The sequence below is a fragment of the Leguminivora glycinivorella genome, chromosome 10, assembly GCF_023078275.1.
Source record: "Leguminivora glycinivorella isolate SPB_JAAS2020 chromosome 10, LegGlyc_1.1, whole genome shotgun sequence".
Classification (NCBI taxonomy): Eukaryota; Metazoa; Arthropoda; class Insecta; order Lepidoptera; family Tortricidae; genus Leguminivora; species Leguminivora glycinivorella.
This window is the reverse complement of record NC_062980.1, coordinates 3461442-3486906: the sequence shown is the minus strand read 5'-3', so window position 1 is coordinate 3486906 and position 25465 is coordinate 3461442. Positions and strand designations below refer to the sequence as shown.

The window sequence follows — 25465 nt, the reverse complement described above, 5'->3', positions numbered from 1 at the left end:
ACAGTCACCGTAAGTGAAGTAAGTCAAAAATAAGTGATGATTTCTGTACCTTGTCGCTTTTAATCATTTGACAACTTCGTACATTTCAAACAAGACGTTAATGTGACAAGGTACAAAAATCATCACTTATTTATGCCAGTGACTGTACGTGCAAGAGCAGCTTTAGCTACGATTTAATCACGTATTAATTAAAAAGGCGAATGATGAATATGATGACTATATTAATAATTAATGATTAAAAAAATTCTTGGAAATTTCATGAAAGTCAATAGTGGTAATAATAAATTGCCTATTATTTATCAGTGAATTATCAGACAGGCAGCAGACATGTAGGTTTCTATTCAAATAAAAGACGAGTTTACCAAAATACGTTTATTTACTCAAATGACTGTTAAGGCACTGGCTTAAACATCTAAGGCACATTTTCGCCTGTAACCATTCAAACTATGGCTTAAAATAAAATTAAATGAAACCGACACACGATCATACACGAGTCGAACAGTAGAAGTACAGTTTTAGAAGTAATTTAACTTCATGATGGTCTAGTACCTTAAACCTTAAGCATCCTCTACACTCAAGCTTAATGTACTCTTTCAACCTCAGATGCAGTTGTCGGTAGGCGGTACAGTCTGGCAAGATAGAGTAGAAATTAATAGGGGCGCCACCGTCTATGTAAACCGTTCTGTATGTGGCAACTATTGAATCACTTTTGTATGAGAACAGGAAGTGTTGCTGTGATAAAAAAAAAATTTCGTTTCTACTCTTTTTTTGCCACTCTGTGACATCGATTAACACGAGTTAGAGTTTTTGGCTGCACAAGGATTTAAAACGTGTGTCGGTTTCAGTTCTTATTTTCAATACAGGTGCGTAAAGAATTTAAGAGTGCCAGTTAGTAGAAAATTTTAACTACAAGATATAGGCACCTTTGATTCAGCTTACATCTCAACAGAGCAAAATGTGTCGTAGAGGTTAAGATTTAAGGTTGAATTTTAATTGAAAATAAATATCAGTAAGTTCATAATCTTTTGACACATTTTGCGATCCTTACGTAGCTAGTGTATGGCATATAAAAAGTTAACTTAAGTACTTTGTACGTAGATTTATAAAATTATCTCACTATCAAATATAAATATTTGTAAACATTAAATATGTTAGAAATTACCTCCATACAAAAACTTTATTCGTATAATAGCATTATAACAGAAAACAATGCGATTTAAAAGTAAATAATAATAATAAAAACTTTACATTCTGCAAGTGACTTATTCAGATATACATAGGTATGAAATATACCTAATAAGGATTTTCTGACCTAGTTGCCGTAGGAACAAAGGCGAATATCCTACATATCGATCAGTTTTTGTTTCCTACATTCATTTTTAGAACACCGTTTCTAATAACTCTTCTAAAAAGAGGAAGGAAAGTTGTCAACATTGTATTTGTTGATTTTTTTGACCTACATATGCCTACTAATTATTTAGTTTTATGGTTTAAATATAATCAATTAATCACTTGCAAAATGTAAAACTTCGATAAATAATAATAAGTTTCAACATTGATTTTAAATAAATATAGGATAAAAAATATTTTACACATAATTACATAATTGGATTCAAAATTTTATTGATAAGTATTTGATGAAATTTAATTTTTGGAGTAATTGAGGAAAATCTACTACTTATAACATTTTACAGTAAAAAATGGCGCTGCCACATTCATAAAAAGGCACTTTCGGATGACTTTATGGTTTTACAATTTTTCATGTAAATTAAGTCTTTTAAATTTCTCGTTTCTGTGACGTTTAGATATAAATAACGAGGGATAGACGAAGAATAAATTATTACTATAAAATATAAAAGAGGAAGAGTCGTTGTTCTTAATAATCTCAATACTGGTCGGTGCTTTATGGAGTGGCCACCTGTGGACAAAATGAACGATAAATATAAGCAATATTATAATTATAGGTATATTGAGTAGCATTTCAAACTGCGATAAATATAAACGGCCAAGCACGAACGATATAATCCGGGACTGACAAAACCCATACAAAAAAGCAAACCCCTGAAATGTATGGGTCTTTTAGGTCTTAGTCTTATTTGAAAAATATACTAAAATCGTGAGGAAAAAAAATTAGGACACATTTTTTTTATCGTCGGGATCGAATCAGCTCGTGATTCTGAGAAGAATGAGCCCAAACACGTCCAGATCTGGTGAAATTCGATATTCGGGATTTAATTTATTTAGGGTAGTGACCCTGCCTGCTGCGCCGCGGTCCCTGGTTCGAATCCCGGTAAGGGCATTTATTTGTGTGATGAGCACAGATATTTGTTCCTGAGTCATGGATGTTTTCTATGTATATAAGTATTTATATATTATATATATATATATATATATATCGTTGTCTGAGTACCCACAACACAAGCCTTCTTGAGCTTACCGTGGGCCTCAGTCAATCTGTGTAAGAATGTCCTATAATATTTATTTATATTTATTTATTTATTTATTTATTTATTAATTTGGAAAACGCCCATCTACCGGATTCACCAGACAAAAAATGGAGCATTACGTCAGAAACCGGTGTATGGCGAGAAGCGGGTTCTCCGGTAGATATATGAGCAAAGTTCACGAGTGCACCAGCGTGCGTAGCCGAATGCACATACGCTCACGAAACGAAACGCTCGTAGATATCTATCTCTATCGCGTATTGGCGTGACAGAGCCAGACTACCTTTCGTGGCGTTTCGTTTTCGTTTCGCGTCGTAGAAATGCCATTCGGCTACGGGGCCTGGGTGGCTAGCCGAATGGCACAATCGCTCACGAAACGCTCACGAAACGAATCGCTAGTAGATATCTATCTCTATCGCGCTTGCGTATTGGCGCGACAGAGCCAGCGGCGTATCGCTTTCGTTTGGCGTCGGAGAAATGCCATTCGCCTACGGGGCCTGGTAGATTCTTGGTGTCGAGCGTGTTAAGAAAAGGTACGTCGGTACTCGGTAAATACGAGTATAGGTTAAGCTTGCTCATTTGAGCTTCTTATTCAACTGTTAAGCTAGGAACATACTACGCGGACGTCCGCGGTCGCGCGACCGCGACCGCGACCGATCAGTGTGCACGGTCTTCGGGACGTGGCTTCGGCTGACCAAAACATCCAGCGAGCCAGATTTTGATCGGACGTCCGTGCGCTCAAGGCCACGTCTACGACCGACGACCGATAGTTTGCACGGTTAAGTGTATATTCATTGTCTAGATCCGCGTCCGCGGTCGCGTGACGGCGGACGTCCGCGTAGTATGGTTCCCAGCTTTAAGCTTTGCTAAAGTTTTCATAGTCGACTCACCACGAGCAGGTTGCCGCTCTTGGCGCGCTGGATGGCTGGCTGTGGCCCGTTGATAACCTCGATGGTGCCGCCCTGTTTGCCGTTCACCAGGTTGTGCGCGATGCTGCGAAAATACACCGCAAGTTAGTACGTTTAGATCATCATCTCGTAAAGACTATCCTTAAAAATTGCTTTGTTGTTTATAATTGTGACGTTATCTGGGTAAATCGACAATAATGTCCAAAGGGAAAGGGTAAAGACCCAGATTGACGACTCAATTTTTAGTGCAATATTGAAAACGGGACGCCAGAAAAATGAGTGGTCCTTCGAACCGGATAAACATTGAACACAAAATGCAAACCATGGAATCCAAATTCCTATGAAATTAGAAATGGTTTTAAACGTTTGGCAAGTACGAGTAGATTTGTAGTCTGGCAAATCTGCGGGCCAAGCACACTTGTGTAATATAGCTTATCGCATAGGTGCGTCCCTTTCACACTTACAGAAGGTGTGATAAGGACGTACCGATGATATATGTCATATCACGCTACCGTGATTGTTCGCTTGGTCGATAAATTAGCGGCCTAGGCGCCTGGCTAGTTTCTACTGACAATGACAATGAAATATGGTGATTGTTTGAAAACTTACGTCCTAGTGTCAACGATTTCGATGAGCTCCGGCTTCTTAGTGTAGTCGGTGACGATGGTCAGCGCCTCGATCAGCTGCGGCACCGAGATGATCAGGTCACCCTGTTCAAAGAAAACAGCTAAGTATTAGACCACCGCACAAAATTAACTGGTGAAAGGAGACGATGACAAGAAAATGGTGTCAGAAAGCGTACGTGGCGACCGCAGGTAGGTACACGTTAAGGAAGACCGATGATATGGTGGACCGCAGGGGATCGCGGGAGAGAAGACCGCATTGGGTTTGATGACTATGACTATGACTCTCAGCTTGTCAAGCGGCATCCAGTACCTATTTTAGTGAGTGTTAGTGACATACTAGTGCTTACCTTATCTTTCTTCAGCTCCTGCGGAATCTTGATCAACACCAGGCTATCCGTCTCATTGGTGACGATGGGTCATCGTCCTCTTGTCGAGTGACGGTCTAATTTCTGCCCGAGTCTTCCAAGATTGAGTGAAAGGTGAGTAGTGCTTACCTTGTCCTTCTTCAGTTCATGAGGAATCTTGATCAAGACCAGGCTATCCGTCTAATGAGACCAATGGGTGACGGTTTATCAAGGGGCAGTCGGAGTTTCAGCTGGAGTGAGTAAGAGTAATCTTGATCAACACCAAGCTATCCGTCTCATTGGCGACGATGACCCTCAGCCATGTCGAGCGGCAGTCGGTTGTTTCAGTCAGAGTGAATGAGAGGTGAGTAATGCTTACCTTGTCTTTCTTCAGTTCCTGTGGAATCTTGATCAACACCAAGCTATCCGTCTCATTGGTGACGATGACCCTCAGTTTGTCGAGTGGCAGCCGGTGTTTCAGCTTGAAGCTTTTCCTTCCAGCGGCGTCGAGGACGTATAGAGCCTTGTCGGAGGCGAGAAGCGCGCGCTCGCGGGGTTTGTAGCCTCGTCGGTCGTATTTTATGGCTTCGCTGGAATACTGAAATGAAAATAAAACGAAGGGTTTTAATAAATATGCAAACGACTGAACGGAAGCAATACATTTAGGACAAGCGATACTATCCTAGAGTTGAGCGTGACAAAGTTTTGAAGAGCAGTCAGAAAAGAAATCATCAGTTTCAGGGATGACAAAGGGCCACAAAAGTCGATTAGGCGGCTGGCTGGAGTTGCTCAAGAGGTGAAGGTAATCCTCACTGGATATTATACCTACCCGGTTTTCTGATAACATGCCCGATTCTGCTTACTCGATAGCTGTTCTAGTGTGTTACATTAGAACCCTAGACAGGAAGTAGAGATGAGCTTTTCTCCCGTGGGCCAAGCAGCAGAGGCCATGAAGGTTCCTCTAAGGACTTGCAGCTCGCTGCTGAGACGGTCTACTATGAAGCGATGGCGTACGCTGGTTCGCTGATCTAGGCTGTTATAAGACAAGACATAAGTACGTACGATGAGCTTCTCTCCCGTGGGCCAGGCAGCTGAAGCCATGAAGGTTCCTCTGAGGACTTGCAGCTCGCTGGAGAGGCGGTCCGTTACGAAGCGATGGCGCACGCTGGCTGGATAGCTGTTCTTCTTGCCTGTTACATTCAAATTAATCGTCAATGAGACTAGAAATCTACAAATTATGACTCTGCCTATCCTGGAACCATAGAAAGTCTGTGGTCTACAGTTTTGTATCAGTTATTTTTTGAGTTTATCATTATACTATGATTTTACTAAAAACTCGAGTTCATGTTTTGTGCAAATGCCGAGAACTTCAATCATGGTGTACCTACTTTTGAATGATGGTAGTTTCTTAGAGAAACCAATAAACTAAGCATATTTTATTTTTATTTTTTTTATACTACGTCGGTGGCAAACAAGCATACGGCCCGCCTGATGTAAAGCGGTCACCGTTGCCTATGGACGCCTGCAACTCAAACAGTGTCACATGCGCGTTGCCACCCCATTAGAAACTTGTACATTCCCTTTTGCTGTGTTAAGTACCTACACAGCAAAAAGGAGTGTACAAGTTCTAAGGAGGGTTCAGGTTGCCGACGACTCAAAGGACAATAGACGGAACAAGTTAGTATATTTACTAAAAACTAAATTTGCCAATGTGAAACTGCTGCTGGAACAGGGTTTGATGGTTACATGACCGGTCTTTTTGTTAATGTGGCTAAACATTTTATGCGCATAATAAAGTGGTTCAGATATAGTGGGACCCATCATATCATAAAGACCGACTATTGGCAAAAAATATTAACCCTTTTTTGTTACACGGACGTGGACTCACCCTTGAACATCTGCTCGGCGAGAACCTTGAGCTCGAACTGTTTCTTGTCCTCTGGCGAAAGCGCCAGGCGGTACCTGCGGGAGAGAACTGCGCGGTGCAACCTCTGCAACTCTCTGAAACAGGTACAACGGAGATGTGTTTAATCCCAGAACTATAACAATGATTTTTGCTGTGGGGATGGTTTTATTTAGATGAGAAACTCGGACTCTCCCCAGGACTGTGAAGTGTTTCTTGGAGCATTGATCACTAACCAGTTCATCCTCCAAGTCTAGCGTAAAACTCTTGACTATTTCATATTTCCAGAAAGGAATGAAATGAGCGGGATGGAAGAGTTAAATGGACAACCAAGTCCTATTGGCATTTGGTTCATTTACTATATATTTAATATCGCTTACGAAGAGAGGAAGAGCTATAAATAATTCGCCTTACTTGGAGGCCTCCTGGCAAGTGGCGGGTGGAACGGGCCAGCTAAGGTCCAGGATCTTGGTGGGCAGTCTGGTGGCGAGTCGTTTCAGCCAATGCACCTTCGCGATCCCCAGGAACCGGCGGTTCTCCGGCGTCTCGGGACCATTGCGGGTGATGAAACCTGGAAATGTGAAACGATTTTGTATAGAGTTACGAGTATTACCTAATATAATAAGTTTAGTAAAGGACATGCAATATGATGATTGCTGAATTTAGCCTTGAGCGCCTTCAAATCTACTTCCGAATGTAAATGGCGGCTGCTCTCATCTTGAGATACTGCTTGCGTTGCCAGTAGCCACGCCAAAGGCTCTGGATGATGGTGGCGATGTCGTAGACACTAGAGACGGTGATGGTAAATGCTGTAGAATTTTTTAACTTATAGACTGTGCTATCATTACTGTGCAATAAGAAGGAATAACCAGTGGAGGGAGTACCTTTGATGAAAGCCCTGATGACTTCAGCAGCCTTCTTTCTCCTAGCCAGTAGTCTCTGAGCCAGGAACCTTCGCACCCACTTTTGTATGACAATGGCGGCTGCCCTCATCCTAAGGTACCGCTTGCGTTGCCAGTATCCGCGCCAACGGCTTTGAATAATGGTGGCAATGTCGTTCTTCTTGATTTGGTATGCGTCTTCGGTTTCGAAGAGGGTTTTCGGGAAGCGGATGAAGATTTTTGTGCTGGTGAAGAGATTGAAGGATTATAGCGCTTTGAGAAGGAAGCAGTTACTAAGAATAGGTGTGAATAATAAAGTGTGGTTTAGTCGTATCGGCAGATCATCTTAAGCTGATTGAGTCTAGTTCTATGCGTAGTAAATTATTCTTTCCTCTGCCATCTTTCTTCCCACTCATTCCTTCTTTTGCTTATTATATGCTCAGAAGGCGGTTATTGGCGAATATTCGTTGGTAAAGGGCGTTTACACTTTCAGTTTTCAAATCTAACACAGTAAAACAAACCAAACAACTCCACCAATCTCCTCTCTAAATTCCACTAAGGTCAAGACTAGCGTCTTTTCACCAGGGGCCCATTTCTCGAAACATATTAGTCTGATAATATAAAAATTTTACCTTCCAATAAAATTTGTATTATTTTGCCTGGTATATCCGAGGTCTTTATAGAGAGAGAGTACGTCGTAGACGTCGCATCGGACCGATAGATGGCGCCATCGTTCGTTGTAAGTCGCTCCGGCGTCTCACCGCCGCGATGTTGGTAGTCCCGTTTTTCCCCACCTGCAACACAAGGCCCCCCGCGCCCCGACTCGCCACCAGCCACCCACATTGTTGAGGAGAAGTGCCGACGGTATATTAAGCCTACCAGGAAGGCATCACTCAGACCTCGGATATACCAGGCAAAATAATACAAATTTTATTGGAAGGTAAAATTTTTATATTATTTGTGCCGTTTGTATATCCGAGGTCTTTATAGAGACCTGTTTATTATCTCCTGGTGGCGAGTCAGCTGGCGCGCAAGCCTTTGGTAGCCCTATTGGCATATCATAGAAGAATAAGTGAATCAGTTGAACCGATTTGACAGATGTATCAGTCGAAATAGCCTTCGATCCGCGAATATCTCGGTGCCAGAAACGCATAAAGAGATTTTCGTGATGACGTTTAGCTTTAGTCAGCGAATAGTTAGAGAAATGACATTATTATACATCGCAGATCAAAACCAAAAAAAAAAAAGATGTAGGCGAGGCTGACTTGAACAAGATACAAAAACCTTAGATACACTATTATTATTAACAGACACGTTATTTTATCAGGTTATAAACCCAATTTCAGACACAAAGTGTGGAAATTAACTGTAAAAGTAGTGTAACTATCTGTACTGTAGCAGGGTAACGTAATTGATACTGCTTTTGTCAACCCTTCGTAAAAATTATCTAAATCAATATTAGCTTTGATATGACTATTTAAAGTCCAACGTCTTAGTTACGTCCATATCAAACACAGAAAAAGGTCATCACTCACGTGCCCAAGGGCTATTTGTTACAATACTGGTATTTTCGATCAGACTATTTCGCGTCAAGCGAGCGCGGTTGCAAGCGAGACTCCTGAACTCTGAACTCTTTTTAGTGAGGGCATTTGAGGATACCGATCGCTCGGTAAGACTAGCCTAGAAGATGAAAAGTACGAGCGCTGTCGATTGCTACTACACTGGACGGAGGTATCAGTCGATTTCTTTAAGTCAGTCATTGACTCTTAGGGTAATCCATTACCTAATCCAAAACCCGATGCGACGGATTTCTACTTCGTGCAATGAAGGTCGACAGAGTAGACTGAGAGGTGGAGACGTCAGTGTCGCATCGCTGGTGGTTGCTGAACACGTCGTGGTAGCAGGTCAAGGGGTGAATTTAACACCGCCACACATGCGCGCTTTAAGAGCGTAGGCGGAGCGCAATAATGGCGGTGCACCGCACTAACGCTGGCGTTGCGCCCAGTGGGCGCTAGCGGGAACGAACGAGCGCTGATAGCGAGCGCAACGCGCGCGGGACGCGAGCGGAATGCACGCGCATTCAGCGCGCTGATAGCGAAGCGGAATGCGCTTTATGTGTGGCGGAGGCTTAATACGTACCGTTGTACGGCGTAATGCAGGGCTCTCGCAGACGAAGAGGTACGATGACGGGCGAAGCAGAAGAAGGCGAGGTCACCGAAGGTCACTTACTTGGCTCCCAGGGGGTGCATACTGACCTCGTACGACAGTCTGTTGGAGTCAGCAGTTACTGTCGTAGTTACTCGTAACAGAAGAGATGTAGTCCTGCCATCGTACAGCATAACATAACATACAACTGAACTGTGCATAGCATATAGTGCTATGCGAACCTTAAGCCGGCTGCATGTCACTTCAGTCGCCAGCGCCACCGCCTGTTGAAGATTATTCTCCATCGGAAGAGCTTTACTTCGTACAATGTTCCGATTATTGAAGGTCTTACCGGGCTGCAGATGCAAGCAAAACAGGGGCGATTGGCCTACAGCTATCGGCAGCTGTACGAGGTAATGCTGGAAACTGCAGCGGTGCAACCTTCCTCTGTAGACCACGAAAGTTGTGGAATTTATGAAATCAGGTTCTACGATCGAATCAAGCACTATATTAATTGAGTATAGTCGAGCCAGATGATAACTACTGAAGTACTCCTGAGTTCCTGGCCCCTTTCGCTTTGAGCTGGAATCTGAAGTTCACTAAGGCGAAGCAGGTTTATTTTTCCCAATTTGTTTATTAGAGGCTCGGCGAATAAGTTAATCTCTCGAATGGACAGGGGGCGCCACAAGCCTCCGGGAAATCGTCGTGTACTTGGAACCCCCGCGGCCAGATTGCCGATCGGTTTTGGTGTCCGCCCGGTAAACAGACGCACGCTCAGGATGCAGGACGCTGGCTCGAATTCAGATCTGGACATTCTGAAAGGGATTTTTTTTTAATTCCGCAAACCTTTACGATGTCTTTGACCTACACAATGAGCGATGTACAGGAATCACAGGGTCTTCTCGCGAGGCGCCTCTCCGATTAGATAGCTCGCGAACATCGTCAGGACACCCTCGCAGCAGTGCGGCTCCTCGTCCGGTTATTGACGTCTTACCTCGTTCAACTATGGGTCTCCAAACCACGTTAGGACGTAGCATCTTAAGAATTTATCTGTTCTCACTTCGGCGACGGAGGAGTCCTTGGTCAAAATAGAGTGTAAATACAGTCGTACTTCACGGGAACTGGAAAGAGAAGAGTGGATACCATAGTGTACGGGATGTCAGCTGATAGCGGCGCCCGGCGTCACATTAGAGGGTAGTATCAGCCTGGTCAGCAACAGAGTCTGCAACGATACCGTAGCAGACGGAGCCTGGATAGTCGTGGTCGTGGCACCATTGTAGGGGAAGACAGTGTTCGCGGTGAGCGTGACATCTTAGGCGCGACGGGCGTTATCAGCGTGGCGGCTAGCAGCACCAAGGGCCCACATCAGCAATCTTACCAGCTTGTCACTGCAGCAGACGCTGTTATGTTCGGCGGTGAGATTGAGACGGCCGTCGTCAGCTCGAAAGGCGTCTCGATGCCCCTGTCGCGTCGCGCAGTATCGTGCTCGGTGGCCCTCTCGAGGTCGCCGCCGTCAGCGCGGGAGGCACCGGCGCCAGCGTGGCAGTCAGCTACATCGGTGAACAGCATCAACAGAGTTCGCGGCGTCGTCACGGCAAACGCGGCAGGAAAATTAGCGACGCCTTCGCGGCAGCCGCAGTATTGCGCTCGGTGGCGCGATGAAGGTCGCCGCGTCTGCAATCTTACCTCGTGCGATCGAGGCGACATCAAGGCGCCAGCATGAGCGTGTCGGCCGACGACACCGGTGGAAAACTTCAAGTAGCTTGCGGCGTTGTCACGGCAGACGCAGCAGAAGGATTGCGACGCCTGTGCAGCGGTTAACAGTATTACGCTCCGCATCACCACTGAGGCGCCAGCATAAGCGTGGCGGCCAGCAATACTGGTGGACAGCTTCGGCAGGGTCGCGTCTCGCGTCGCTTCAGCAGGATCGCGGCGTTGTCACGGCAGATGAGCTCGCTGCATCACCATCGAGGCGCCAGCATAAGCGTGGCGGCCAGCGATACTGGTGGACAGCTACAGCAGGTGGACAGTCAGCAGGATCGCGGCGTTGTCACGGCAGACGAACGCTCTGCATCACCATCGAGGCGCCAGCATAAGCGTGGCGGCCAGCGATATTGGTGGACAGCTTCAGCAGGCTCGCGGCGTTGTCAAGGCAGACGCACGCTCTGCATCACCATCGAGGCGCCAGCATAAGCGTGGCGGCCAGCGATACTGGTGGACAGCTTCAGCAGGATCGCGGCGTTGTCACGGCAGACGAACGCTCTGCATCGTCACCATCGAGGCGCCAGCATAAGCGTGGCGGCCAGCGATACTGGTGGACAGCTTCAGCAGGATCGCGGCGTTGTCACGGCAGACGAACGCTCTGCATCACCATCGAGGCGCCAGCATAAGCGTGGCGGCCAGCGATACTGGTGGACAGCTTCAGCAGGATCGCGGCGTTGTCACGGCAGACGAACGCTCTGCATCACCATCGAGGCGCCAGCATAAGCGTGGCGGCCAGCGATACTGGTGGACAGCTTCAGCAGGATCGCGGCGTTGTCACGGCAGACGAACGCTCTGCATCACCATCGAGGCGCCAGCATAAGCGTGGCGGCCAGCGATACTGGTGGACAGCTTCAGCAGGCTCGCGGCGCTGTGGCGGGGGCAGAAGGTGGCCGCGCTGGTAGCCTGCGTATTGACGACTGATCACTTACGGCACGGCGCTCGCGTCGGGGCAGCAGCAGACATACTTACAGCGTCGCACACAACGTTGTTCGGCGGCACCGCAGAAATGGTTAACGAGGAGGCAACTTCTACGCAACCTCGGCGGCGCCGACGCGGCGGACAACACTGCCGCGGTCAGCGGCGCTATCGCAGCGCTACAGTAAGTTTCGGCGCCGACACGTGGCTTGGGGCCTCCGCACCGAATCGGAAACCGAACATATTCTTTCTAAAATAATATGAATCTGCTCACCCATTCGTCGGAGAAATTCAAACCTCCTTGAAGCGCGGTATTCCTCCACCGCGCCCGCCGCCGCCGCCGCCGCAGCCCGCAGGTCGCGCAGCCCGCGGTCGCGAAGCACGTGGTCCCCGGAGCACGTGGTCCCCGGCGGAGCAACTTACCTACGTTACCGCTTATATTCTCGCGCGAAACTTTTAATACGCGGATAACACTTCCTACTTTAGTCTCGGAAATGCGAATAGTTTAAAAAGAAAACTGATTAACGGTAACGATTTTTGCAGCATGGAACTTTCTTACAAAAAAGTGGGTAGAATCATAAAGCACCGCTCGTTCATTTCTATAGTGAGAACCCCGAAAGACGAATAATGATCGCTAGCGAGGCATAATATATCTCATTATTCAAGACGAACGAGCGCAAATTAAAAGGGAAGAAAGAATTGACGGATGAAATTGAAAAATTTCATAGTTCCGAAACGTTATAAGCCACTTTTTAAATAAAAACACGAATAACTCTGGTTTGACCAGAAATAACAAGGAAATAGAAACTAAAAGATTAATTTCGAGACACCATGCTGTAAAAATGTTCGAACGGAATACGCGACAACCGGTCACTTCGGCGTTCGACGAAACAATGTGCGGCTGGTGGCGAGTCGGGGCGCGGGGGGCCTTGTGTTGCAGGTGGGGAAAAACGGGACTACCAACATCGCGGCGGTGAGACGCCGGAGCGACTTACAACGAACGATGGCGCCATCTATCGGTCCGATGCGACGTCTACGACGTACTCTCTCTCTATAAAGACCTCGGATATACAAACGGCACAAATAATATTAGTGTGTCGTCATGACAACCCATACGATTTGACAGTTTGTGGACTAATATTATTAGTCTAATATCGTTCGAGAAATGGGCCCCAGGGGTCCATTTCTCAAACGATATTTCACTAGTGTTATTAGTCCACAAACTGTCAACTCGCATGGGTCGCCATGGTAACACACTAATATTATTAGACTAATATCTTTCGAGAAATGGGCCCCAGAACTAAGGTTCGTCGCTGCGTATATTAAGTTCATCAGTAGCCTAATCTACTTACTTGCCCATCCTGAATTCCTCACGCTCGTAGTTCATGACTTCAACGAGCTTCTGCACGCCTTCTCTCGCCGGCCCGCGCCACACCGGCCACGTCTCTGCGCACAGGCACTTGTACCTAAACAGAAGATTAGAAATTGATGATGGTGGAAGTTCTTAGAAGGTTTGAATCGAGGGTTATTTTTCGGAAATAAGTAAATATTCTTAGCACCCCCTGCCCCCCAAAGGTACCTACTTGGCTACCGTCATTGCCCATTGGGTTCCACCGAGCCCGCGGGGCCGTATCGGGCATCGGGGAGTTTGACATTTCATACTGCATTTAATAGGGAGGATTGGAAGTCTAGGGGGAGGCCTTTGTTCAGCAGTAGGACACCTTACAGGCTATAAAAAAAGTAAAAAATATTACCTTTCGAGGAAGGCCTCGTAAGTACGCCTGTAGGCGAAGCCGGCGCGTCGCACGCGCAAATTCTCCATCAGACCGAGGTATTTGACTTGGTGAGAGATCAGCTTCTCGTCCATTTGCACTGTAAATAACAAGGAGTTTGAAATCACACACGACTATTATTTTTCACAACACAAGGTGCATTTCGATTGAGACACTCCGAGTTGTGGTTTCGATTTCGAGAGCGGGGTGTATTGAGGAGATTGGTAGAAATGGTGAGCAAGTATCCAAGACCGAAACAGTTTTTGATTGCCCGAACGGAACATATTTGGCACTGCTGGATTTGGAAAGGACTAAAGGACCACTAAAAAAAATTGGAAGAGAGTAGAATCTTTTACTAGGGAAAGTAGGGATCTTGATGTCGTTGGGCTTGATGCAGCGGATGTAGGAGGGCTCCTTGCTGCTGATGATCTTGATAAGGTCGTTGAGAGTGTAGAACTGTCAAGCGAGACATAACTATACATGTCCTGCTCACACGCGAGAGTGAATAGAATAGATACTCTCTTACTAGGCATCTTGAAGTCGTTGGGCTTGATCCAACGGATGTAGGAAGGCTCCTTGCTGCTGATGATCTTGATAAGGTCGTTGAAAGTGTAGAACTGTCAAGCGAGACATAACTATTCATGTCCTGCTCACACGCGAGAGAGAATAGAATAGATACTCTCTTACTAGGCATCTTGAAGTCGTTGGGCTTGATGCAGCGGATGTAAGACGGCTCCTTGCTGCTGAGAATCTTGATGAGGTCGTTGAGGGAGTTCTTGAACTGCGTGATGGCGGTCTCGGGCCTCTTCTTGCTGGTTAGGTTGGCGTCCTGTTGGTGAAAGTATACAAATGAAAGAGAATATATAGTTGCAGTAGGTTTTTAAAAGGATCAACAGTCTTTAGAAAGTGTCCACTCTTAAGAGATGATGTTAAATCCTTGAAGAATTGCTCGATGAGTAGCACAGAACACCCCACTAGAAGCCAAATGCAAGCGATATTGTTCGAGACGCAAATCACCAATCCTTGCGGGGTGAGGCGGGCGCGCACGGTGCTGCCATTGGTCGTTTCAAATAATGGCGCGCCTTTATGATTAGCAGTAGGGATGGGAATGGGACATGTCTATTATAGACAATGGTACCGGTACCAGTACTGTGGTGAATTTGTTTTGCAACAAATTATAATATTATAATTAAATTATAATAAGGCCTAGTTACCCTTCGGGTTGGAAGGTCAGATGGCAGTCGCTTTCATAAAACTAGTGCCTACGCCAAATCTTGGTAGTAGTTTCTAAAGCGGACCCCAGGCTCCCATGAGCCGTGGCGAATGCCGATGCCGGGATAACGCAATGAGGATGATAATTGTGATAGCATCTCAATAAAAATCATTCTAGTAACTAATAACTAAACTGTGCATTTTTACTTACGTTTACTAAGTTAAATAACCAACTAAATATTCTAAACTAATCAATGAACTAAATACCACTACAGACTCTACAGATTCTAGATAATTATTCACTATTACAAATCTGCTTTCTTTTATATTTCATAAAATGGTAGCACATGGTACGAACGGCAGTACGAAGTTCCCGCAACAGACATAAACTAACATGGCCCCATGCCTAGTCGTTTACGTGAAAGGGATAGCATATCACATTGTTAACTCGGTAAAGAGGGATGGACGCGCCTCGGCGCCGCTCAGCACAACCATATTGACCAGTATAAATGAACTCCGCGGACAATAAACAATATTCAACAAAATAATTAATTTGACTTAACTGTGGAATGTTGTTCCATCTTTTTTACATGTAGAAGTGTTAGAAGACTTGCCACACCACTTTATGCTGTAAGAGACCATTGTTTGCAACCAAAATTGATTATTTAAGATTTTTTCCCGAGCGGACACGGACACTGTTAGCGGGTCGTATACTTGGGCGCTACTGATCGGTGTCGCACGCGTTCAAACTTTTATAAACCTGATTTGTCGTATGCTTGGTGACCGCGAGTCGCCCTGTAAGGGCCATCTTGTTGTATTGATCTGTGATGAGTAGTAATGAGTCTGGATATCTGGGAATAGACGGTTCCTTGCGTTGCCCTAATACCGCCAGCCTCACAGAAGAATGAGCTGAATGAGTGGTTTTGAGATGCACCTTGTAGTACTGCTCGACGTTAGTGTTTCGATTACTGGACATGAGAGCCTATAGGGATATCTCGGAACAGGAAGGTGATTTTATTCTTTCGAAGAAGGTATACAGAAGATTTAAGAGTTTATTTAAAAAAGATACTGCTAAATTTAGGAGCAGCCCTTACTAAGTGTGCTTAATGAAAGTTTGGATTAATCACCTTGAAGCATTGCTCGACGATGGTGTTCCCGCTAGTAGCCATGAGGGCCTGGATGTCTCGGAACAGAAGATCGTTGTTTTTCTCAAGGAAGGTATTCACGCTGTACGTCACTTCACCGGCGTAGTGGACGATGCAGAACTCCTGTAAGTAAGTAGGTATGACATGTGAGGGATAAATTATCATTGTTTTAGTGTTTAGACTCTCAGGTCTCCTCCTTCCTCAGGATGCCTCAGCATATGTCTCATTAGGTCTGCAGCATCACTTTCATTGCTGAGAAACAGAGCAATGCCTACTCGTTAGTCAGGAGTAACTTTACTACTGCTACTGCATGCTATAGAAGATATGCAACACGTTCCATCAGCTTAAGGCTTCTTGGTGTAGAAATTGCGATACATTTTGGAGTGTTTGTGTTTGTCCAGAAGCCGGTTGATAGCGTCTTCAAACTACCGTCACTTGTCAAAGACTCGAAAATACCATGATGGTGAATGACATTCGGTGTAAACTTACATCTCGTCCCATCAGCTTCTGCGTCTTGGTGTCGACCTTGCTATGGCCCTTGTAGTGTTTGTGTTTGTCCAAACGCTGGTTCAGTTTCTCGAGGAAGCTGCCGTCTGTAGCGTCTCCGGGCCGCAGGCACTCATCGTCCAGGATCGAGATAATACCTGGAGAAAAAATATGTTTGTCAGAATTGTTTTGTTTCATACAGTCTGTTTTTGGAAGTATACATACATACATACATACATACAATCACGCCTGTTTCCCAGAGGGGTAGGCAGAGATCACGGATTTCCATTTACTACGATCCTGACAAACCACTTTCGCTTCACACACTTTCATAACATTTCTCATACACGCTCGTCGGTTTCCAGTACTTCTGACCTGGCCTCTTTGCAATATTTCCCCGATTTGATCAAGAAAAGTTCGCCTAGGTCTTCCACTACCAACTGACCCTTCCACTCCTTTTTCATATACTTTCTTCGTTAATCTCCTCTCATCCATCCTCTCTACATGCCCAAACCACCTTAACATACCCATCTCAATCTTTGTCACCACATCTACATCCACTCCACACTTCTCTCTTATCACGCTATTTCTGATCCTATCACTCAACTTTACACCAGCCATGCTTCTTAACGCTCTCATTTCTACGGCATTCACTTAACTTTCAAGTCTTTTCTCCCACACCTAACTTTCACTACCATACATAAGTGTATTAGGCACCAAAACTCCTCTATGCACCGCCAGACGTGCTTTTTGCGACACTTTCTGGCTGCCCATAAAAGCGTTTAGTGCTCCATTCACTCTATTCCTAGCATTCACTCTCCTTTCAATATCTTTTCCATGTTTACCGTCCCTTGTAAACAACGTTCCCAAATACACAAACTCTTTCACTTGTTCCAAACTTTCATTATCGATCTCAATTTCGCAATCTGTCATAATCTCATCTCTTTCAAATACCATTACTTTCGTCTTACTGACATTCATTCTCATTCCTTTCCTCTCGAAGGATGCATGCACTCTTGTTACCATCAGTTGTTTGGAAGTATCTGTGCCAGATTGGATAGCATGCGTTGTGTCCTCACTCCTCACCCGCAGGGTCTATATTTTCTCAAATATGCATATATGTACATAATATGGATCTATGAGATCGCTTGTGAGAAAGCAACTCATACTAGTAAGTCAGATGAAAAACGAACTACAAGCAGTACAAGTACAGTATGTAAGATAAACGACAATTTGTCGGAGATCTTCTTACGGAAAAAGAGTCAGTACAAATGAGCCACGCAAAATACTTCAAGTTTCATGTATTATATACCTTCCAACAGATAAGAAACGTTTAGGTAAGGAGGAGTTTACCTTGGTGACGGGCTTCAATAAGGTCGCAGATGACAATGTTGTTGAAGTAGACAACTGGCTCCCACTCGATACCCTCGCGGAGGTACTCTTCTTGCTCCTGCTTGAGGGTCAGCTGGATGAACAGCTGCTGCAACTTCTCGTTGCAGTAGTTGATGCAGAACTGCTCGAAGCTGGAAGGGAACGAGGTTGGTGAAATGATTTGAAATTATGTCTCCTTAAATGATGAGTTGCTAAAAAAAGATGTGGTGTGATCATGAAAGGTTAAAGTTTGTAAAACAAATTAATACAATGATACTATGTATTCGCTTATAGAAGATGAGATCGATGAGATCATTTCGTCACTACTTTGAAAAAATCTCGTATCTCACACTGCTCCTCAAAGTTAAAACGCAGTAAGTCTATATGCATTGCATACATACTTATTACATTTTTCTTTTCATTGACAGAAGAAGATACATGTTTTTTTCAAAGTAGTGACGATTTCTTTTAGTGACCGTTAGTAAACTAGTAAAATCATATCAGAAGAAAATATTACATTATTCAGTATTTTTCTTAATTTGGTACCTAATGATTAATTATAGACATTATAGTCAAAGCACGCAACCAGAAAAATATTTACCTCTTAATTTTACGGAATCGTAGCTGTATTTACTAGGTATCTTAGGACACTGATTGTAACTATCCTCTACTGTTTCCAATTTCAACATAACAAGATTAACAAGTTGACTAGTGTTATATCAGGGTTAGATCTTTGCATCGATGTCATTGACTTTTGAAATCGATATGATGCAAACGCAAAGCAAACATCACTTTTCATTTCATGTTAGGTAAACAAGGATATCCAAACAAGGATATTAAGTAAACATGTATCATGTTACCAGCTCAAGCTGTAGGTGTTTATCAGTTCATAACTATTCTATTACTTATCGTGATATCGAAAGATAAACTTTATCGGCATGACGCATTCTCATCATTTATGGGAACAGTAATCAGTTGATACGTGGTTGACTTATTTGGAATGTTATTGCATTTCATTTCATCGAGTCTGAGTAGGTCTTGCGAGTTACAATTTAAAAGCGAAGGGAACGAATGATGAATGAATTCATTTTTTTGCATTTATAAGTGACGATCATGGTACCTACTTATACAGCTACACAAAGCCCTCACTGGTTCTAGGGGATTTTTTTATTTGGAATAAGAAAAGGCCGTCTATTGATGGCTTTGGCGAGTAGGCATCTCTTCCGAACTAAGCTTGCGTGACAATACGTTGCTGACATTAACTATAAAAAGCTTACCAGTTCTTCGGGAAGATTTCAAATCCGTAGATATCCAGGAGTCTCTAGCTCCATATTCCGCACGACCTATCGAAGCGTTTAGCCTCTTCACAAGCCAGCTGAAGTGTTTAAGATGGCTTTAGCGAGGGCGTCTCTGCGAACTTACTGACATAGAACAAAAGAGACTCACCAGTTCTTCGGGAAGATTTCAAATCCGTAGATATCCAGGATACCAATAACAGAGTCCCTAGCTCCATACTCGGCAGGAGCTAGTGAGGCATTCAGCCTCTTCACAAGCCAGCTGAAGTGTTTATCATAGATGGCTTTAGCGAGGGCGTCCCTGGCGAACTGAGCCTGCTCGACGTCAAGTGGGGTGTTGACAACGTCACCGCGTGCGTCGATCGTTCGGCTGGTGAGGACTGAGCGGAGCTTGGTGGGATCCACTTTGAGGAGCTGGGGAGAGAGAGGATAGTTTAGTAGGTGTCTAGGTATAGTTCTCACTCATTTAATCGATTATTTCTTCCGTAGATAAAATTACTAAGTATTATAAATTCGCGTAAAGAGATTTTACGTACACCTAACTAATTAAGCAAAAAGGACTATCGTTTCAAAATTTCTGTTACAATTTCAGAAAACCATATCGTCACTACTTTTAAAAAAACTTGTATCTTCGTCTGTCAATGAAAAGAAAATTGTAGTAAGTATGTATGGAATGCATATAGACTTACTGCGTTTTAACTTTGAGGAACAGCGTGAGATACGAGATTTTTTAAAAGTAGTGACGATATAATATCGAGTGTTTACTGGTGAAACTAAGTTGAGCAAACTGGTTTTTGAAATTCGAACTATGTGAAATTTCCACAATGTTCTTATTTAAAAAAAAATTATCTCGATTTATTGGGTTTCACCAGTAAAGCCTCGATATAATGGTCTTTAATTTAGTATACTACTTGGAGTGCCCATAGGTTGCGACTGATTATCTAAATAGGTATGTATAGGTAGGTACCTTGAAATAATAAAACGATTATCATTTAAAATGTCATCAAACAAAAAATGCAAGGCCAAGAGACATTGCAATACCGATAAGTACTAGGTACTTATTTTAATACCAGTACCAGTACTTTTTTTGCTAGGTAGCAAACTAGCAAGCACCATTTCATTCAATAAGTAATATTTTTAACAGTGCGGACTCGAATATGAAACCTACTTAACAAGTCTCCATCAACGCCGATTGATCAGCACTCAATTAATTTAGAGTTTATGATCGTCTAAAGTGCATTGTGTCATCTGTTGATGTCGTGCCGGGGCTTGTAACACTGCCCGATTCGAGTTTCGGTTATTCTATCTGTTTCTGATATATCAGCGTTAAAAATAGTAAGACTAAATCTTATGCGTTGTTATTTATTTTGATTGTTTTGAGCTATGTATTTATTTATGATAAATAAATTGAAAATTTATTGTGTTAAAATATCTACTTTGATTAAGTGTAGTATGATTCGAGTTTAAGGGATGACAATGCGCATCTAACGCTCCTGCATCGATGTTTAATAAGTCGTGTATACCTATAGCATCAACGTGTTAAGAATCTCATAACTTCACAAATTATTTATATAATATTTTTAAGACAATGTTAAATATTTCATAATTTTACCCAAAGATTGATATATTTTTTGGTATGTTGGCAACCCCGGCGGCGCGAGCGCGGGGCTGTCAGTTAGTTTTCTCGGCGTAAAGAAGTGAACTTTGTTTTCTGTGACGATTCGTAAAATAATAATAAATAGCACGAAGGACCCCTTTTGGAATCTTAATTACTATGTTGGTAAAAATTCAGAAGTGACATAAGTTCTCAAACCCACAGAATTGTGTTTTGTAAGTAAAGGATCAAGGACAACTTGGTATGTAAGAATTGTTTTTCTTTTAAATCTGAGCCGGCTTGCTACTCATACGATTTCGTACTTAATTATCGATCGTAGTTATCGGGGGTTACTGATATACTGAACAATTAACATAAATAACATGTTTTGTGCCCTGAAAGCAAACAGAAAATGTCGTAATATTTGAGGTTATTTGCAAGAAAATAGTTATGTTCTACTACTAGCTCGGACAAACTCGAGCCTCGATTCAACATAAGGTGGATTAAGTAACTTGTGTTATTGTTTACGGGTTAAGATATTCTCGTAGCATAGTAACTAAATTACGTAGAAAAGTCACCCACGAATATCGATAATATGTGTAGCGAACTGAGCGTGCTCTACCTATTCATTATGTTGAGAAACATGGTGAATACAACAATAATCATGTCACTATTAGCAATGATTTATATTTAACTTTATTTTCATTAGCACACTTGGTAATAACCGGCTTTGTCAAAGAGTTCTTTCCTTTCATATTGTTGTTCGGTAGTAGCCTACTTTTCAGTTACGGCCTTGTAGTCAGTGTTACGTACCAAAGCTTATTTGTTATTAAACCATAATTGTAATATTCTTACACACTGATTTACTTTAAAATGGTTAATAATATCATTGATGAATGTTGGATGATTGTAATTACAGCCATACAATTTGTCAATGAATAAAACACAACAGGAATGTAAAATGCTCTAAATAATTCAAATGAAATTATATTGAGTAAATAAATCACAATATGAAGTCCTCTGAGTTGTAATAGATAATAAAAACTGTATCTGCATAGTAGCCTGCACAATGTGCCAAGCGTACATTATCTACTTAACTGTCATTACAAAAACTAGAGCTGCATATAGAGCTCATATTTATAGGGTTTTAGCATATATTTCGGTTAAATTGTTATGATTTCATAATAAAAATACAATAATGATAAATAAGTTCTTATGAAATCCGGTTATTCAACGGGCCAATTTGGGCTAATGAAATTTTGCTTGCAATTGCTACCTCAAGAAGTCAAGATGCTAGTGTACAATTTTTCAAATCCTAAATAGTATTGGAGATGAAGGAATATAGCAAGACAATCCATTACAAACAGTAGCATAGCGGGAAAGTGGCTTACTCGTTGGTTATTGATTTGGTTTTGTTAATGGTGGCTTCACACAGTTTCAATTAAGTGATTCTGCCAAAAGCTTATGACATTATCATGTAATATATACGGATCAGTTTGACAGTCCAGCGAGGTAATGTAGCCAGCGCCTGCGACACCTTACCGCAGGGACTTTTAGTTTTAGTTTTTATTTATTTACTTATTTCTATATATAGGAATTTTTACATTTAACGTTTATATAGAACTAAAATAAAAGTGACTAGTTATACTTACGAATTATTCATCAGAATATTTTAGTGGATTAAACTGATCAAGTACTTATTATACTAACTACATTCAATAACTAGTGCTTATTGGGTTTTATCATCCTCAACTCAAAACAATAACAAAAAAATAATATATTTTACATTCTGACAGTAAGATTCTAATAAAACAAAGACAGAACAATTTCACTTATACATAATGTTTTCGTCCATCTTTATTAAATTGGATGTCCACATTCCTACGGTCCACGGGTCGACCCATATTGTTGGTATTACACATTATTAAATTCTCAAAACTGCATTAAAAAAAATATATATATAAATGTATAATGATAAACGAACTATTGCATGCGGTACCTAAGGGTTAAATTGATTTAACATCAAGTAGTTTAAAATAAATCTATACCCGTCAAATAAAATTTTAGTACAACCAAACAATCTGATACAAATTGTTAATCACACATATACGGGGTGGGTCATAATGCGTTTATACATGGTGACCCATATAGTTCCCATGACTATAATAAATAAGGTTTTTTTTGATCACACAAACAGGGTGGGCCATAATTCATTTATAAATGGTGACCCATATAGTTCCCATGACTATTATAAATAAGGTTTTTCTTTAATCATGTATATACAGGGTGGGCAATGATGCGTTTGCACGTGGTGACCCACTTAGTGCCATGTTTATACCTGATACGAATATTTTTTTATCGCACGTATACAGGGTGGGCCATAATGCGTTCATACATGGTGACCTACACAGTGCAAATGGTTATACTGAATACAATTCTTTTTATCGCACGTATACAGGGTGGGCCATAATAATACGTGAAAACAAGTAGAGATCGTTCAAGTTCGTCTGAGCGCTATAGTCGAAGGAGAAGTAATTCTCGAAAGCATTTATCTAGTAGTAGTGAGAGTATTAGTGACTTTCATGATAAACGTCATAAATATCGACACCGTCATATAGTTCACAATGTGTTTTAATTTGAGGAAATTGATTGTTTTTTTTTTATATTGTTATATTGTTTTGAATATTGAACTGCTTAAGTTTATGTGAAACTGTGAAGTTGTTATGTTTGTGTCTACTTATAATTGTTGAAATTTATCTCAGATAACACCACTACAGTTGTACCGGATGAGGCCGAAGCCCTTTTGTGGCAAGCGGTAGCCAGTCATTTCATCATAACGCTGGACGAGGCCGGAGCCCTTGTGTGGCAAACGGTAGCCAGACATTTCATCATAATGCTGGACGAGGCCGGAGCCCTTGTGTGGCAAACGGTAGCCAGACATTTCATCATAATGCTGGACGAGGCCGGAGCCCTTGTGTGGCAAACGGTAGCCAGACATTTCATCATAATGCTGGACGGGGCCGGAGCCCTTGTGTGGCAAACGGTAGCCAGACATTTCATCATAATGCTGGACGGGGCCGGAGCCCTTGTGTGGCAAACGGTAGCCAGACATTTCATCATAATACTGGACGAGGCCGGAGCCCTTGTGTGGCAAACGGTAGTCAGTCATTTCATCATAATACTGGACGAGGCCGAAGCACCTGGTGTGTGCAAGCGGTAGCCAGATTATTTAGCTTATACTGGACGAGGCCGAAGCACCTGGTGTGTGCAAGCGGTAGCCAGATTATTTAGCTTATACTGGACGAGGCCAAAGCACCTGGTGTGTGCAAGCGTTAGCCAGATCATTTAGATCATACTGGATGAGACCGAAGCATGCGCAAACGGTAGCCAGTCATCTCACCGTAACACAGGACTGAGGCCACAGCACCACCGGTTGTGTAAGTGGTAGTCTGACATTCTATCGTTAACGTTGAACGACACCTAAAGGTTTATACATGTGAGGTGATGGTAAACGGTAAGCAGACTAATCAGTATTATATTCAATAATGAAATTTCAGAGTTCATATCGTCTTGAAATTCTTGAAGAATTTAACATCTTTATGGATAACTTGATGATGTGAAATGTTCATTTTAGAACTTGATCTGAACCAAGTGACATGTTCTCGCTTAATTAGGTATGATGAATACCTATATGTTGTTTGATTTTTGGTCATTTTGACATTATACACCACGAATATGTTATTATTTTATTTAGTAGGTAATTCTATTTTGCAACATTTGTTATTCTATCCTAAAATGGGCACACAAGAGTACCTTACTTCAGAGAAATTTAACTAACGAAGAGGTTCGATAAATTTCCTTAAATTCGTGTTTTAACTGGACGGAGACTGAAGTAGCTGGTTACAAGCGGTAGCCAGATCGTTATTTTTCTAGAAATAAGTTGGAACACTGCTTGCGCAAGAGCACTTGTGGTGTCCAGCCCTGAAAGTTGTTACTTACTAATGTTGATCATATCATGACGAGACGTTCGTTGCACAGAACATAATGTCTCTGATTTGTTATATGATTATTTTGTGTCTTTCTTCTTTCTTACAAGCCGGCGAGATATTTCCTTAAACAAGCGGATACGATGGGCTATTGTGTTTCTACCATTATTCATTTTGGATGGATCCTTGAGGTGGACAAGAATTCAGCGTTCAGTTGTATAAGTTGCTGGCTGAAGGGGGTGAAGAAAAAAAAAACATTGGTCGTAAACGCTGAGACTGCATGTTGGCTTAGCGCAGGACGTTTTCGTACTATTTTATGTATGATAATCTACAATTTTAATTTTGCGTCCATAACAAGCTTAAATTCTATGATATTGAAATATCGACTAATAATACAATATTTAGGAATATCGACTGAGTCGCAGTTTTAAGTCTTTCCCTTATAATTCGAATGCTGCATACTGTATGGTCATTTTTCACTGTAAGTTAGCATATGAAACAAACTATTTTCAGAATTATTTGGAGGTACACCTCCTAAAGTAAATTTAATTTTATGTCAAATTTAGATACTCAATTTGCTGTTTTTTTTGTCTTTTTATTAGGTTAATTTTAAATTGCGGTATTCGTATTTGGGATTTCCTTTAAAAACCTCGTATTACTAGTAAATTTAAAGA

At 42.4% G+C, this 25465-nt stretch overlaps 1 protein-coding gene across 4 annotated transcripts in view; it reads right to left on the bottom strand.

Annotated features, from left to right (window-relative positions):
- Nucleotides 1-357: 357 nt before the first annotated feature.
- The window catches only part of LOC125230744 (unconventional myosin IC), a 137344-nt gene continuing 112236 nt past the window's right edge, over nt 358-25465 (bottom strand). For all 4 annotated transcript variants that reach the window (XM_048136003.1, XM_048136004.1, XM_048136006.1 and 1 more), the window contains 15 exons: nt 19363-19625; nt 17899-18068; nt 16549-16703; nt 16042-16182; nt 14390-14531; nt 13685-13802; nt 13283-13396; nt 7110-7351; nt 6640-6796; nt 6211-6323; nt 5385-5512; nt 4702-4920; nt 3962-4062; nt 3335-3437; nt 358-1918 (listed from right to left, as the gene is read on the bottom strand). In XM_048136003.1, the coding sequence (XP_047991960.1) occupies nt 1904-1918; nt 3335-3437; nt 3962-4062; nt 4702-4920; nt 5385-5512; nt 6211-6323; nt 6640-6796; nt 7110-7351; nt 13283-13396; nt 13685-13802; nt 14390-14531; nt 16042-16182; nt 16549-16703; nt 17899-18068; nt 19363-19625 (2181 nt within the window). In that variant the 3' untranslated portion in view covers nt 358-1903. The remainder of the gene's footprint in view (nt 1919-3334; nt 3438-3961; nt 4063-4701; nt 4921-5384; nt 5513-6210; nt 6324-6639; nt 6797-7109; nt 7352-13282; nt 13397-13684; nt 13803-14389; nt 14532-16041; nt 16183-16548; nt 16704-17898; nt 18069-19362; nt 19626-25465) is intronic.